This window comes from Cylas formicarius, unplaced genomic scaffold, assembly GCF_029955315.1.
Source record: "Cylas formicarius isolate icCylForm1 unplaced genomic scaffold, icCylForm1.1 PGA_scaffold_2__14_contigs__length_35257938, whole genome shotgun sequence".
Classification (NCBI taxonomy): domain Eukaryota; kingdom Metazoa; phylum Arthropoda; class Insecta; order Coleoptera; family Brentidae; genus Cylas; species Cylas formicarius.
In genome coordinates, this window is record NW_026844319.1 from 19438614 (window position 1) to 19453483 (window position 14870).

The 14870-nt window shown below is 32.8% G+C and overlaps 1 protein-coding gene across 1 annotated transcript; it reads left to right on the forward strand.

The window, feature by feature from the left end:
* Window positions 1-7923: 7923 nt before the first annotated feature.
* Window positions 7924-13537, forward strand: LOC132698261 (chitooligosaccharidolytic beta-N-acetylglucosaminidase-like). The gene is made up of 4 exons (XM_060664231.1): window positions 7924-8055; window positions 11110-12089; window positions 12179-12670; window positions 13192-13537. Exons 1-4 carry the CDS (start codon window positions 7997-7999, stop codon window positions 13482-13484), a joined length of 1824 nt encoding a protein of 607 aa, XP_060520214.1. The 5' UTR covers window positions 7924-7996; the 3' UTR covers window positions 13485-13537.
* The last annotated feature ends 1333 nt before the right edge of the window (window positions 13538-14870 follow it).

Here is a 14870-nt window from a genome sequence, read left to right on the forward strand (position 1 = left end):
TTAGAAAAACATGTTTCGGACAAACATCTATCAATTATGGTGAGAAGGATTGCTTCCAGATTCTCAGATTTTAAACATCTGAAATGATGTTGACAGCTTCAGGAGTAGGGAGTTTATTAAAAAGGGATTCTACGTCGAAACTAACCAGAATACCTTGCGTATCTAATATAACGCCTTTAAATTGTTCAGTCAAGTGAAAGGAATTAAGTACCATTGAATTAGAATTTAGAATCTTTACCTGTCGCCAATATTTTAGCTCCGCCCCCCTCAAACAATATATAACCAGGTACAAAGTAAAATGCGAATCAATTTCAAATTCAAGTTAGCAAGTTCGACTCAACAACAACCAAGAAGTTTTATAAATAGTATGTGGAAATTTCTTAAAAAAAAGATTAAACAACTCCCCTACAATGCGGTAAGCGTCTGTTCATTTCGACGTTGTCGCATGATAAAATTGAATTTCCTACTAATCATATTGCCATTAGAACAAAAGGGTGTACTTGAAATTATATGGATTATTCTTAATTAAGGGATATAAGCACGGCATTTTGTTAACCTACATAGAATAAAATTTCTAATTTATAATTTTTTAGACCTAAAATTATTATTGTGTATGTATTAATCCTATAGAATATGTGGTAATGCTCAGCACTGGGCAACATTATCTCAGCCCGTGAAGATATTTGCATCACGTTAAAATGTAAACAATGCCAGTCATAAACAAGTTTTGTCCAGTTGGTGATATTGTTTAACTGATGTTTGTGCCATACCCAAACAAAATAACCAATAAATTTGAATCCTTGCTCCCAATGGAGAATCTGTTCAACACCTTTCAAACGAGTTCGAAAATTCAACGCGAATGTTATTCTAAGTGGTATTTTTCTACAACATCAACAGTCAAGTGAGTGTAGACTTATTTGAAATAGAGTGCCCTGTACAACGTTGCAAGCTAAATGCGTCTCCTGGGATAATCTACACGTATTTGGTAATACGATAGCAATTAACTTAAAATCAATACTATACCATATTTATGACAAATTATGGTCCACGTGGGTACAGTAGATGATAGACGATGATTACGTGTACGAAGCATTTGCGGTTTAGAAATGAGAAATTGCTCAGAGTTTGTATCAGTTGCACGAAATATCGAAAAATGCAGTTGGTGTTTATCAAAATTACTAACAAAACTTGTCGAGTGAAATTATAAATATCTCTGTCACTGTCAATTTGTCATTGGAAAAGAAGATTGTTCAGAGAACAACGTCCCAAATGCTGATGCAATAATTTTTATAAAATCGGCGGTAAAAGGTATTCTTTATTTTATTATATACCACGAGAGATCGTTTGCTTGACGGTACTTTGGGGTTTTGGTTAATTTTAACTATTTTTGACGGTGACAATCTTAAATGTCCTAATTAAGAAACATTTTTTAAATTGGTATATTATTGTGTTGTATAATGCACGCAGTAATGTTTATAGGCGAAAAACAAAATTTATTTTTTGTGTAAATAAAGCATTGCCGAGTCTTTCATATTACCAAAATAAAAAATAAAACTCATCTTGTTATTATCAAAATATGATTATTATTTTGAAATAAAAATAAAATTAGTATTTTTGTATTCTTTCCCATTAATTCGCCTTTAACTGATGCTTACGGTAAACATGTGAGCATTTTAAGTGTCGAAAAGTCTTTGAATTTCTAGGAATTTCTTTAAGTTAGATTATTAGAAATTTTATTTTTTACAAATGTTTAAAGAAAATATTGAAGTAAGTAATACTATGTGGATAATTTCAATAAGAACTATATCGGTATAAGGTAATAAAAAATCGAGAACACTCAGTTCTCTTATTAATGCAATGAATAAGAGAAACAGAACAATTCCCATTACTAGCTGTCTTTTGTATTATAAAATTTGCCTTACTTACTTTAATTGAAATTGTGTTGGTTGACATTGAACGCTTTTTGAAGAAAAACAACATTCAAGAGTTAATTTTGCCAAAGGATTAAAGGGCTATCCTTTTATTTCAACGCTTGAGTTTACCATATGCAACTACTTAGTGGCAAAATGTGCCAAAGCGCACTTTAGACTGAAAACGTAAATTTTACGGTGGTGGTAATCGCGTATTCGGTTCACGTGTTCCATATCTGTGCGTTTGTCACAAACCGAAGATCTCCCACGAGAGCGACAAATTATCAGCAAAAATCTCACAGTACATTCACCGTAGAATGCAAATATTCTTATATTACGCGTTCCTAATTGATTTACTCTCCGCAGGGGAATTTGGAAATTACGATTCGTGGGCTGTTATATTTCTCGTTCAAGGAAAATGTGCTTGAATATTGTGTTTTCTTATATTACACTTTGGAGACTGTTTATTATTATTCTTAAATTGTGCGCGCATAATGAAAATTGACATACAATCATCAATTTATCGCCTGAAATCAGCAGTTCAACACAGACAAGTGCCAATTTCAAATTCCGAGAAAATCGAACTTAAAAATATTTTAGCAACTCAATTGCGGATATGTATTGAACTTCGATGTTAAATTCAGGTTAATATTTCATCTTTTACTATATTTTTGAATGTGATGATAACGTTTATTAAAAAAAAAAACTTGTCTGACCTGGACACTGTCTATGAGACTTTTGATTTTATATTTAATCTTTTTTTCATATTTTTACTCGCAAAAACTAATAGTTATAGTATCTTCTGTATTTGGTATATTCCGTTATTTTACGCTGGTCCTGGCGTTAAGTCAAGATCTCAAAAATACTTATTTATAAAATGACTTTGACTTTGGAGTGTGGTTGATGGCTAATAGTTTTTTGAAATCTCTCTCTTCGAGTATGGGCGATTCATTTTATTTTATTAACTTTAAAGAATGCCTATTTAAAAAATATTTTGTAAAAATATTTTATTTGCTTTATATTTACTTTCATAATTTGAATATGGAGAGGGATAGAGGAGGTTTGTGAAGTAGGGAGATATCGGGTTTATGTCAGCAAATATTCCTATAGTGTTACAGTGGTATTGAATTTTACTATTAATTTTATATTTTCATCGCAACACCGACATATTTATTTTCATAAATTTTAACTTGAAAACAGATACATGTGAATGTAAATATTTATTGAGAGATCTTTTTAACTCTTTTTTGGAAGTACTTCACCTCCCTAAATTTTGCTGGTGTCTATAGGCTTCTATAGCTTCCAACCGAATATTGCAAAAGTTTTTTTCTTTCAGATAATATGTCTCCTTGACTGTGTGACAAGTGATAAATCTTACATTATCTAAATAAAAAAAATATTTTGTTTTATTAAGCTTTACGTTGCGAATTTGTGTACAGTATTTAATAAATAGATGATTCATTTAAGATTGTTGATAATGTTTTAAGATAAGCCAAGCACGGAAACGTGGAAAACATGAGGGAAGAAGATACCCAGAGAAGGCGCTACCATGCAGTTGTCACATGCATATAACTGGAAATCTAAATTTAAATGAACTAAAAATATATATTTTTTTATAATTTGCTAGGTAACTGCTATCTGCTTAAATCTTAGATATTTTTTTAAACAGTAGATTACTTACAGCTGCACTTTACTCTCTACCCACTTCTGGGAACATTATTTTCACATCTTACGAAACCTTATTGTTTGACGAAAACAGATATGAAATCCATACGTGTGTTTCACTCCTTTCCGATAAAAAATATGACAATTCAGCATACGAATCAAAACAGGAAGTATCTATCAACAGAAAGAGACAAAGACGCATTTTGCGCCTCCATCGTTTAACATTTATGTTGACGTTTCTACCAGGGGATTTTTTTGGCACTATACTAATTAGGATTATATAAATTATTTAGATGCAGCAACGGTCGATGACAATTCAAAAATCATATACTGTGCTGACGACACATTTGTCTTAGCATATTGATTATCTGTATACAAAGCTACAGGAATGAATGTAGTTTCTAGATATTTATCAAATCATGTTTTGCGAGTTTTGAATACATCACGAAATATAGAATAATGTTGTAGGAAGCAAATTCCGATATTCAAAGAGTTCATTGTTCAAAGGGCACATAAAAACAATTACATACATTAACTGTTGTTCGATTTTTCTTTTTGTGTAAAGACAAATTTGATGGTACATATTATGTACATGGTTACAGTACCAGGGATCTAATTTTTTTATAGCGAAAAGCTCTCTATGTATTACACAAAATAGTGTTGCCTTAGAATTATTATTGTTATTGTTATAGTTAAACAACAAGAAAGATTAACACATAAGGTGCAGAATCCAGATAGCTAAACGACACTCCTATAAATTAAAAAATGTTGGACCATGACCACCATAAAAAACGCCGGAGCTCTGTTTCGATGAAAACGTCAAAACATGCATCTGGAATGCACACGAGAGTGAAGATTCTGTCTATTTCTCAGACCGATTTCAAAGAACTTAAATTACATCTAAACTCTTTCCTGCATTCTACCAATCGTGTACGACTGGAACGTATGATTATTAGATTTTTGCCGCATGTGCAAGTTTATGAGCGCGACTTAATTCAAAAGGGAATATTTCGGGATATAGCAAAGGCGACGGTAAAATATACCGACACATGTAGATAGATAAATGCGTCTAAGCTGATTGAAATCGTGAGCTCGATCCGAATAAGAAATTCTTTTATCGGATTTGAGTCAGTATATCGGTTGAGCAAAATATAGAACAATTTGCGACAGTGCTGTTATTATCAGAAAATTCCAGATCCATACAATCTCTGTTTGATTTTTAGCATCAAAACAAATTCCCACTGTTAACTAAAAATTGTAGATCATGCTCGAACATTGTTTATGTAAAAAATGGAAAGAAAAATTCGCATTCAAATATTTCTGGCAGAGGTAGATAAAAACCAGTAAAAACATTTTAGGCTTGATTTTTCAGACAAATCCAAATATAAAAACATCGTGTCGTAAAATTATGAATTGCTTTCAAAATAAGTTGCTACCTGAGTCTTCAAAGGACGCAAATTGAATTGAATATAAGTCAAAATCGTAGGACAATATCCAGCAGCTCACGCTTGCAAAATATTGAAAGAATGAAAAATGAAAAAGTCAATTGTTTTGGAGACGAACTGTAACACGGAGGCGCGTAATCAGAGTTCGAATAGAAAGGTTCTTCTCCTCGGTAGTTATTTGTTAACGATACGCCCGGTGGTCCCATTGTCGAAGAAGAAATCGGCAATAAATCTGCGGTTTCGATATCATCATGCGAAGGAGCAACGATATACGCGGATCCGCCCATTTAAATTTAAAGAGAAAGATATAATTTCGGCTCTTCCCACCAAACTTGCCGGGCTGTAAATACTTCGGAGTATTTCAAACATTATTAATTCGTTGAACCGGTCAAATAATGTATATTTTTTGCATAATTATTTAATTTCACCAGAAAATGCTAATAACCATTTCGGTTGGCGTTAAAATTTCTCCGATTACGAAATTTACAACTTGTTACGTTATAACAATATTTAATATTAATAAATAAGTTTTTAATAATAGCTTTAATAATAAATCGTGGTATTTTTTTTTCAATATAATTAAAACATCGAGAGACCGACTTAAAACTGAGTATAGTGGAAACACTTTTTTAGAAAATCTTTAAATTTGAGACCTTTAGATAAGGGCAACTGATCAGCGATCTGAGTTATAAAGAACACAAGATACTCATTAATTTGAACATCATTTAGAATATCATTTCTTGTTTTATTAATTCCAAACTATTAAGGTCCAATATGTTCTAGAACAACTAGAACTATAATTATGTTCATTCTTGTCATATTTCTGATATAGTTCGGACAAAAATTGCAATTTACTGCTCATGTTTATACTTTCCAAAGAAAACCAGTTACCTACTTTTTTATTACTCGAATTTAATTGATCTATTTGGAAAGCAAACTTTGACACGATGTATAAAAATGTTCAAGAAACATTCAAACTTTACAACAAATTTTCAGAGATAAAACTCCAATTCGTGGTTAAAATTGCTAAGCATTTTATCTAAAAAAAATACAATAAAAATGTTAAAAAAACGATTTGGCACCTTTTTTAGAGGACTCTTCAACTAACAATGATTGAATGTCAACAATGCATAACCATTGTTACCGTTTGTCTCGGGTAGATTAGTAATTTCTTGGTATTTGGGTAGCAGAAATCTTTAACATCTATTTTTGATAGGTTTATTTATTACCAACATGCGCAGTCAGTGGATTTTGATTTTGACCGAGTTCAGCTATTCGCACATAGATGGTACCACCTTATTCCACCTGATATGTAGATTTCTGCCTAGGACTAAGAGATTGCAAGATTGTACATTTACGATGTGTCTACTAGAAGGTGCATCACCGCTTGACTTGTTTACTTTGGAATGTCTTTTCTGTTCCATAAGAAAGAAAAGTAATTTTCAGTGATATCTCTAGATGTTTTGGAAAAAAAATTAAAAAACATGTATCAAAAAGCTTTTTACACAAAACAAAAGTTTCAGAACAATAAAAAACATCCTCGCGATTGTAAACTTTGGACAAACCCCTCGTAGCTCCATAACTGTATTTATTAGGTGTCAAGATAAAGTTCAAGATATGTCTTCGTACCGAAGATTTCTAAAAAATAATAATTTGTTCCACCCTGTTGTTTGCAATAATTGCTTAAAATCTAAACGTCCTAAAAGGTTTTTTATTGCCTTGAATTTTTGCAAGTTAAGAATTTCTGGCTTTGAAATAATTGTTTTAGAAAACCTATTAAACATTGTATTTATATATTTCATAAAAAATAACGTTCTTTTTTAAAATGTGTTGCAATTATCGAGCTAAAATTAGGTGCAAATTATTTTAGGTATGATTGCCTACGTTTTGAACTGAGACTTTTTGGTCAAAATCAACATAAATACAATAAATATAACGCAATTAAGGTCTAATTAAGACAAACGCGTTAAACACAAAACTTGCATATATTCTAATAAAATGCAAACCGAATTATATCCATAATTTATCTAATTTTTTAGACTGTAGTTAGTTGCGAAGTTAGAAATCTAAAAGTTGTTGCCGAGTAACTTTGGAGGTCGTTCCTGAGAGATGGCTTGCAGTGTTTATTAATCCTCTGCAGTTAAATAAATCTCCAAAATTCCATTTGTTTTATTTTCAACAGCTCCGCTCTTAACAACGAAAGTTACGTTAAAATTTTAATATACTGTCTGGGTCATGTTGGCATTCTCAGAAAGTACGATGGATAGATAAAGGGTTAAATAGGCAAAGATTTTTTTTGGCGATTTTTAGTGACATTTTCTATAAAGAAATGTAACTGCAACTGTAACTAAAATTTTTTAATTAAGTGTGAATGAGGAAAATCAAAATAAATAAGAACTAAAAGTTCAAATTTTCACGAAATTATATATTTTTACATGACAATCGTTTCGACAAGACCGTGTCTTTAATGTTTGATAAAGACACGGTGTAAAAGCCACCTCAGTTCAATTTATGAATTAGGAAAACTATCAAAAACTTTGTTATTTCTTTATCGTCCATAAAAAATTATGAGTTTTTTCTCTAATGGCTTTTCACTTACGTAATAATTTGTGATAAGAATACAATCTTAAAAATACCTTTGTGTGTGTGATTGCCAAATTTGGAGTACTCTAGTTGTCACCAGGCTTATACATCTTTTATCATTTTAAAGGCACTGGTGTTGCAGTGGGTTATTTTTAATAGGCGACAATTTAAACAACTAACGGATAAATGTGATTGCTGCAATTAATATTTTCGTTCCGTTATTGGTCTATTGTAAGTCTCAACTTTTACAATCGATAAAATAAATCCGAATTGATAATAACTTATTTTTTGGTAATATCATAGTATGCGGCGATATCATCATATCGGACGCCTATGGCATAATTTCTTTTAATATATACTCGGAATATGATAGAAGTGGAATAGATCAAAAAAATGAATCAGGTCAAATTTGTGGTGGTGTGTGCTGTAATTTTTAATTTGGGCCATGTCGGGTAAGCATACAGTTGTTTGTTGCTAACTCAGAATGGATAATTTGTATCTTAAGCAATGCTATTTGTTTTAAACAGTGTAGTGTTAAAATATTTGCGAGAAAATTTCTTTATATTGACGAACATTATATTTATTAGTTTCATTCTTCATTCGTTCATCATTAGTTCATTTAGTTTAATATGCGTAAAATGAAGAGAAGATACTCGTGCGGGTAAAAGTTACATGGTATAGGATGGACCAAATTGAAAATGTTTTACTTTGTCTTAAAACTATGATGCGCTTTATAATAGTTGTAAATCATTATTTCAAACCTTAGTGGTTTTAGCCGCATTCCATAGAGGAAGGATTGTATCTATGATGATTTTCAAGGGTAGGTAGACGGTAGACGGTAGTTGACCTACCTTTGCCTTAGTGTTCAAAATTGGAATTATAGTTACTTGTCGTCCGCTTACTTTAAATAAGGAGACACTGGAGATTGTATATTTGAATAAAACTAAATTAAAAATTAACGATTTATCTATTTTATATTATTCGTATGTACATTTTTATTTACATGATTTCAGAATAATGAATATCTAACTATTTGCCCACCTGTTGATTTATTTATTATTTCGTATTATTATACCAAATACGAAATAAACAACTATCATTATGTGAACTTTCCTATACAACCTTTAAGTTTTCCTCTCTGTTTAATGGTTCATGTTATTTTACAGGAAACAAAATATTATTATCAACAGAAAAATCATATTTTTCATACCTTTACCTGTATATCTTTGAGTCGTTGAAAAAAAAATTAAAATTATCTTTGCAAATCCACCCCACACTTGATATTTCGGGCGTTAAAATTGTAAAATGTTTACAAGTATAGAAAGGAAGGAAGTATCTAAATAATATCAAACAATCTCGGTAAATTTCTTATTCTTGCCCTTTCTGAGAGGACGAGTAAAGCACAGTATGGAAGGGCTAGCAATAAATCTTTATTACCTCGTCATAAGAACATTTTTTTTTCAAATGTGTAAGAAATTTTCCTTGCTTACTTTAGTTAAACTTCGAAATAGCTGCTTTAAATAAGCAGTGACGTGAATTCTGACAGGTAGGGATTTAAGCGTGTAACATTTTAAATATGATATGATAAGTTATATAAAGTGGTGGCCACTTGAGAAAAAAAGCCAAACAAAAATCGTAGACGGCTTTGAAATAAGCTAAGGTTCATTTTATACATTGTTGCCAAGTTGCTGCGTCTTTTTAAGTATTTTTTATACGGAATGGCTAATCACTGGCAAAAAAGTTGCTTTTTTCGCATTTTGTTCACATTGCTGGGGTCTGTTTAAAAGCAAAGTGTTATTAATAATTTCTGAAGTATTTAATTTAGAATTTTTGGTGATAAGTCGATTATTTCAATAACGTAAATTCTGTTTCCCCCTTGAATTTATCAAAACTAGGTATCAATGTGGTTATCTACTTAAAATGAACACGAATAATGAAAAAAATTAAAATGTCAAAATCAAAATAGAATACTTGTTGATCTAATTGATAATATGCAATAAATAACTTGTAAAATCGTAATTGTTTTAATATATCATACTAAGCAAAGACAAATTTTGCTAAGTGAAAATAACTTAAGTTACAATGACTGGCAATCAACATTGTTAATAAATATATTAATTCTTATTTGTTGTCAGTTTTATACAATATTCCATTTTCTAGATTTTTTCCATATTTTTTTTTACTTTTTAATGATAACGATTTTCATGCCACTATCATAAATATGACCGCTTGGGTGTTCTAGAGCATGTAATTTTTTTTAGGAGCTAATGATTTTTCACAAATGCTAAACAAAAAAAAACTAGTGGATTTTAGTTATTAAATCAAAAATTCAAGTCTGTTTGAAATCTTAAGAATATTCCTAAAATTATTATTATACACCTAATTTTATGGTAGAGGTTATCAAAAAAGTAATTCTACTGGTAGAATATTAAAAGCTTCCTCCCGGTAGGTAGTAATTTGCAGAAGATTGTCAGATGAATCTAAAAATGTGTAACCCTGTATTCTTTAAATAAAGTCTTCTAGATTAAAACTTTGTACGAACAACCGTCCGGTATAATTTCACCAAGTTTACGAGGTTTCATTGTGGCTCACTTTTTGTAAATTATCGAAATCGTGCAACCTTCCTAAAATTTATTAGAGGTTTTCATTAGTTGGACCGTAAGTGATATTTTATTAGAATCCTGTGTTGGTTCGTCTAATAATAATAATAATAATAATAATGTTTATTTAGTAAAACGCAATAAGAAAATAGTGACAATAACTAAAATAAACGTGCAAGAATTCACTGAAGTCTCAATAAAATGCATTTAATGTACTTGAAACTAAGATTAAACTTAAATTAACATAAAAATGATTTCTATAAAACACTTATATAGCAGACGACACAATGGGTATAATTCTGAGGGACCTTGGTAAAACAGTCAAGGTTAGATATAGTTAAAACAAGTCCTGAAAAGCATTTCATCGCAAACGTCAAAATCAAATCAGAAATATATATTATCAAAAAGGTAATATATCGAATGAAGATAGAGGTACTATCTATCTGTGTTAATTGAGTTTGATCAAATTACAAAATATTTGTTTACCGCTTGCAAACATCCACTCTTTGAGTAACGCTTAGAAAATTTTAAATTTTTTCTTCTTTCTTTATATTTCATGGTAACATTTCACACAATCTGGGTGTAGCGAAGTGTTTTTTGAATTATGGTTAGACAAGCAGCTTTAATGCCTTTATGGATGTTTAATATATTCAAGCAATATAATTGCCGCATATCGAATAGCCAACTTTTAATATACAATATATATATTATATATAATATACAAACTTATATATCGTGCCCCAATTTTATTAGAAACCTTTTTTATGTGAATATCCCACCTAAGACACCTTCAAAATTCCACCATCCAGATTACCTAACTTGGAACGATTATTTTTATGATTAATGTTTTAGATGTGTAACGAATGAATGAACCACTTAATTAACTCAGTGGTCCCGTATTTTCAGAGGTCAGTCTTCGGTATGGCACTACGAATGCACCCAAAACTATTGTCTCAAAACCTTGATCACCAACGAGACGACGTCACCTCAAAGCTACTCCGTATGCAACTTGTTATGCCTGGACGCTGCTGGACTCTGGCCCAAACCGACCGGACAAGTATCGGTTGCCAACCTAGTTGAAGTTGACGTAGGAAGTTTCTCGATTAGCCAGTCACAATCATCCGCCATCTCGGATCTAGTATCGCAAGCTTTTCAAAATTTCGTGGACGTGGTGAACGAGCAATTGCCAGAAAGATTAGTTTACTTCAGCAAAAAACTCGGCTCCAGCGCGGCCCAGGTTATATTCAACATAACAGATGTTGATTCAAGCCGATTGCTATTAAACACCGACGAAAGCTACTCGCTAAAGATTTCCTCTGGTTCAGATCAGAATTTGCAGATAAACATCGATTCGGGAAGTTTTTTTGGTGCCCGACACGCCCTGGAAACTTTAAGTCAGTTAATCGTGTACGACGACATCAACAATCAAATTTTGATTCCGAGCGATGTGGTCATCACGGATAAACCAAAGTATCCGTGGAGGGGAGTCTCTGTCGACACCGCTAGAAATTACGTCAGCGTGGACATTATCAAAAATATAATTAAAGGTTTGGCTGCTGCCAAGCTGAATACTTTTCATTGGCACATAACCGACTCATCTAGTTTCCCATACGAATCTAAATCGTTACCTGAGTTATCTCAATTCGGTGCTTATAGCCAAAGAAAAGTTTACGACGCTGCATCTATTCAGGACATTATTGACTACGCGACAGTTAGAGGTATCAGAGTGGTACCGGAGTTCGACGCTCCTGCACATGTGGGTGAAGGTTGGCAAAATAAAGGCGTCCTCACGTGTTTCAACATTCATCCGTGGCAAAGCTTCTGCAACGAGCCTCCTTGTGGCCAGTTCGACCCCTCTAAACCAGAACTTTATGACTATTTGGAAGGCAAGTTGACAATATGGATGAACGCAACATCACACTCTCATTCCATTGTCTTACCATGGTTTACAATATTTTTGATGTTTTAATTTCAGAGCTCTACGGTGATTTGTTAGAGCAATTCGACCCCGAAGTTTTCCATATGGGAGGAGATGAGGTCAGCGTCAGTTGCTGGAATGCCACCGAAGACTTAGTGGACTGGATCGTCAACGAGAAGAATTGGACACTGACAAGGGATGACTTTATAGACAACGTCTGGGGTTATTTCCAGGAGGAAGCGCTGCAGAGGCTTTACCAGAAAGCCGGCAGGGAGATACCTGTCATTTTGTGGACCAGCGATTTAACCGCCTCCGATAAAGTAACAACCATTTTACCAGTTGACAAGTATATTATTCAAGTATGGACTGCCGCGGATGATGCCGCCATTCCGGCGTTGTTAGATAACAACTACACGTTAATTTTGAGTAACTTCGACTCTCTTTACTTGGATTGTGGATTTTCATCGTGGGTAGCTACCGGAAACAACTGGTGCTCCCCCTACAAGGGGTGGCAACAGGCCTACAACAACACTCCTGCTAGGATCGTAGGTAATAAATTTAATTAACATTTGCAATTACATTTTAAAAGAAGGCCAAGTGCAGCAAGCAAACAGTTATCAATGGTGAACCAGTGGCGTGGGTTTTGAGTGAGTTGTTTTGCCCAGTCATGTTGCAGTGACATAATGGTTTTATTATCTGCCACTCTTAGTCTACAAAGATTAAATAGATAAGAAATGAATCTGAGGCATTTAAATTTAACTAGAAACATTAAATCAAAAATTTCTAAAAAAAAATGTAAGATAATAATAAAAAAATTAACATATTAAATATACCATAGAAGGTTGCCCCAATTTTTGATACAGTTTTTAGATGAATTTTTACTCTTATTTTTTTAAATAACTAACATTAATAATTATCGTATACTCCGTTAGGCCTCTTCAGAATTTCGCAGAATTAAATAATTTTTTATATGGTTATGGTTTTTCGAGATTGGTAGAATTAATTTCCTTATTCGTTAATTAAATTAAGTCGACTCATCCGCCCTACTTGACATTAAGTATTTTCACCAGGGGACAGAACTAACCAGGTTCTAGGTGGGGAAGCCGCGATATGGACCGAACAGGCTGACTCGGCGTCGGCAGAGGGAAGAATTTTCCCCAGGGCTTCGGCTTTCGGTGAAGCTCTTTGGACCGAACCTTCGACTACGTGGGCAGAAGCCGAAGAAAGGTTTCTACTGCACAGGGAACGTTTAGTGAGTTTGGGAATCCTCGCTGACGCACTTGAACCAGAATGGTGCCGTCAGAATCAACAAAACTGTGCGATAGGGGGAATTTTCAACGCGGCCAATCCGAGTGAGGATTGAGTAAAGAGGTTACATTGGTCTGTAGAGAATTTGTAAAGATTTTTCGTTAATAAAGGTAGTATATTTTGTGAGAAGTCCTTTACTACATTTGCTTTGCTTTACTACCTACATCGAGAGATAATACTTTGCGCTCTGGCTGGGGCAAGATAGATGGTTAGATGTGTTTATGCTTATTGGTGCACAACAACGATCATAAAATTTATGTAAAATTACACTCACAGCGCCTATATTTTAAATTACAAAAATTTAGTATTATTGCATTACGGGAAACATACGTTAGTATTTAAAAATTCGTTTATTGGATAATAGCATATTATCCACCACTTTAGTCATGAGTTTGATTTGGCGCGAGCGGAGCGAGTGCCTTAGAAGTTTACCAACGTTTTATACTGTTTCTGCGACGACCATTAGTTTTTGTGTATATTTTTGCAAAACATTACGATCACATTTAATGTGATGGAAATGTCAAAATACCATAGCTAAAACTACCAAAAGTATCCGTGACTAAATAACCTAAATTCCTCGGGACCATCGATAAAGTTCTAAAGTGCCCCCCCCTTCGCAAGCTTGATCCGTGAATAATTTTGTATTTTAGAGCGGGATGGAGAAAAAATGCATTTATTGTAGCGTTTTCGAGGAATGGGTACTTTGTTGTTTCTTTATCGTTTATCGCTCGCACTGTTTTCCTCTGTATACCAAAAATTTTGCCATTGTTTGAATGTGCTCAATGCTAATAATGCGTAGGAAATTGGGGATTAAATAAAAGGATAGTAAACTGTTTTTAAATAAACATACGAGACACACCTTGACAGACTACTTAAGGTAAATAAACTACTATTTAATTTCTTGGCCAGGTGGTCAATATGAGTTTTCCATGTCAACTTTGGATTGAGATAGCCCCCAGGAATGTAATCTATGAAAAGACTTTTTTTGTTTAATTTTTAATTAGCATTAGGTCACTATTAGTCAATCATTTTTTTGAACGTGATCGTTTTTCAACCGCTGTTATTTTTATAAGAAGTAAGGTAAAGGGCTCAGAATCACCTGGTCAACACAGAGTGATTGTGTTCTATCAGAAGGACTAGATCTTATTAATTTAATACTCTCAAAATCAACATTATGATACTTGGTAATAAGTAAAAGATTCTATCTCACACATATTCTTTACTCAAACCACACGGGAAACATTGTATTTCTCAGTTAATTGTTAGTGTTGATGTAGGGCTAAGCGTTCTGTTTAGAAGAAGGCTCAGTGGGTTTGCTGCAGCAGTTTCCTTTAAGCAGCAGTCGAGACAAAAATGCTGATTCTTGGTGTAAGTGGGATTTTGACAAACACAATAAAACCAAATAAATTCGAATCTTTACAGGCTATAATATTGATTTCAT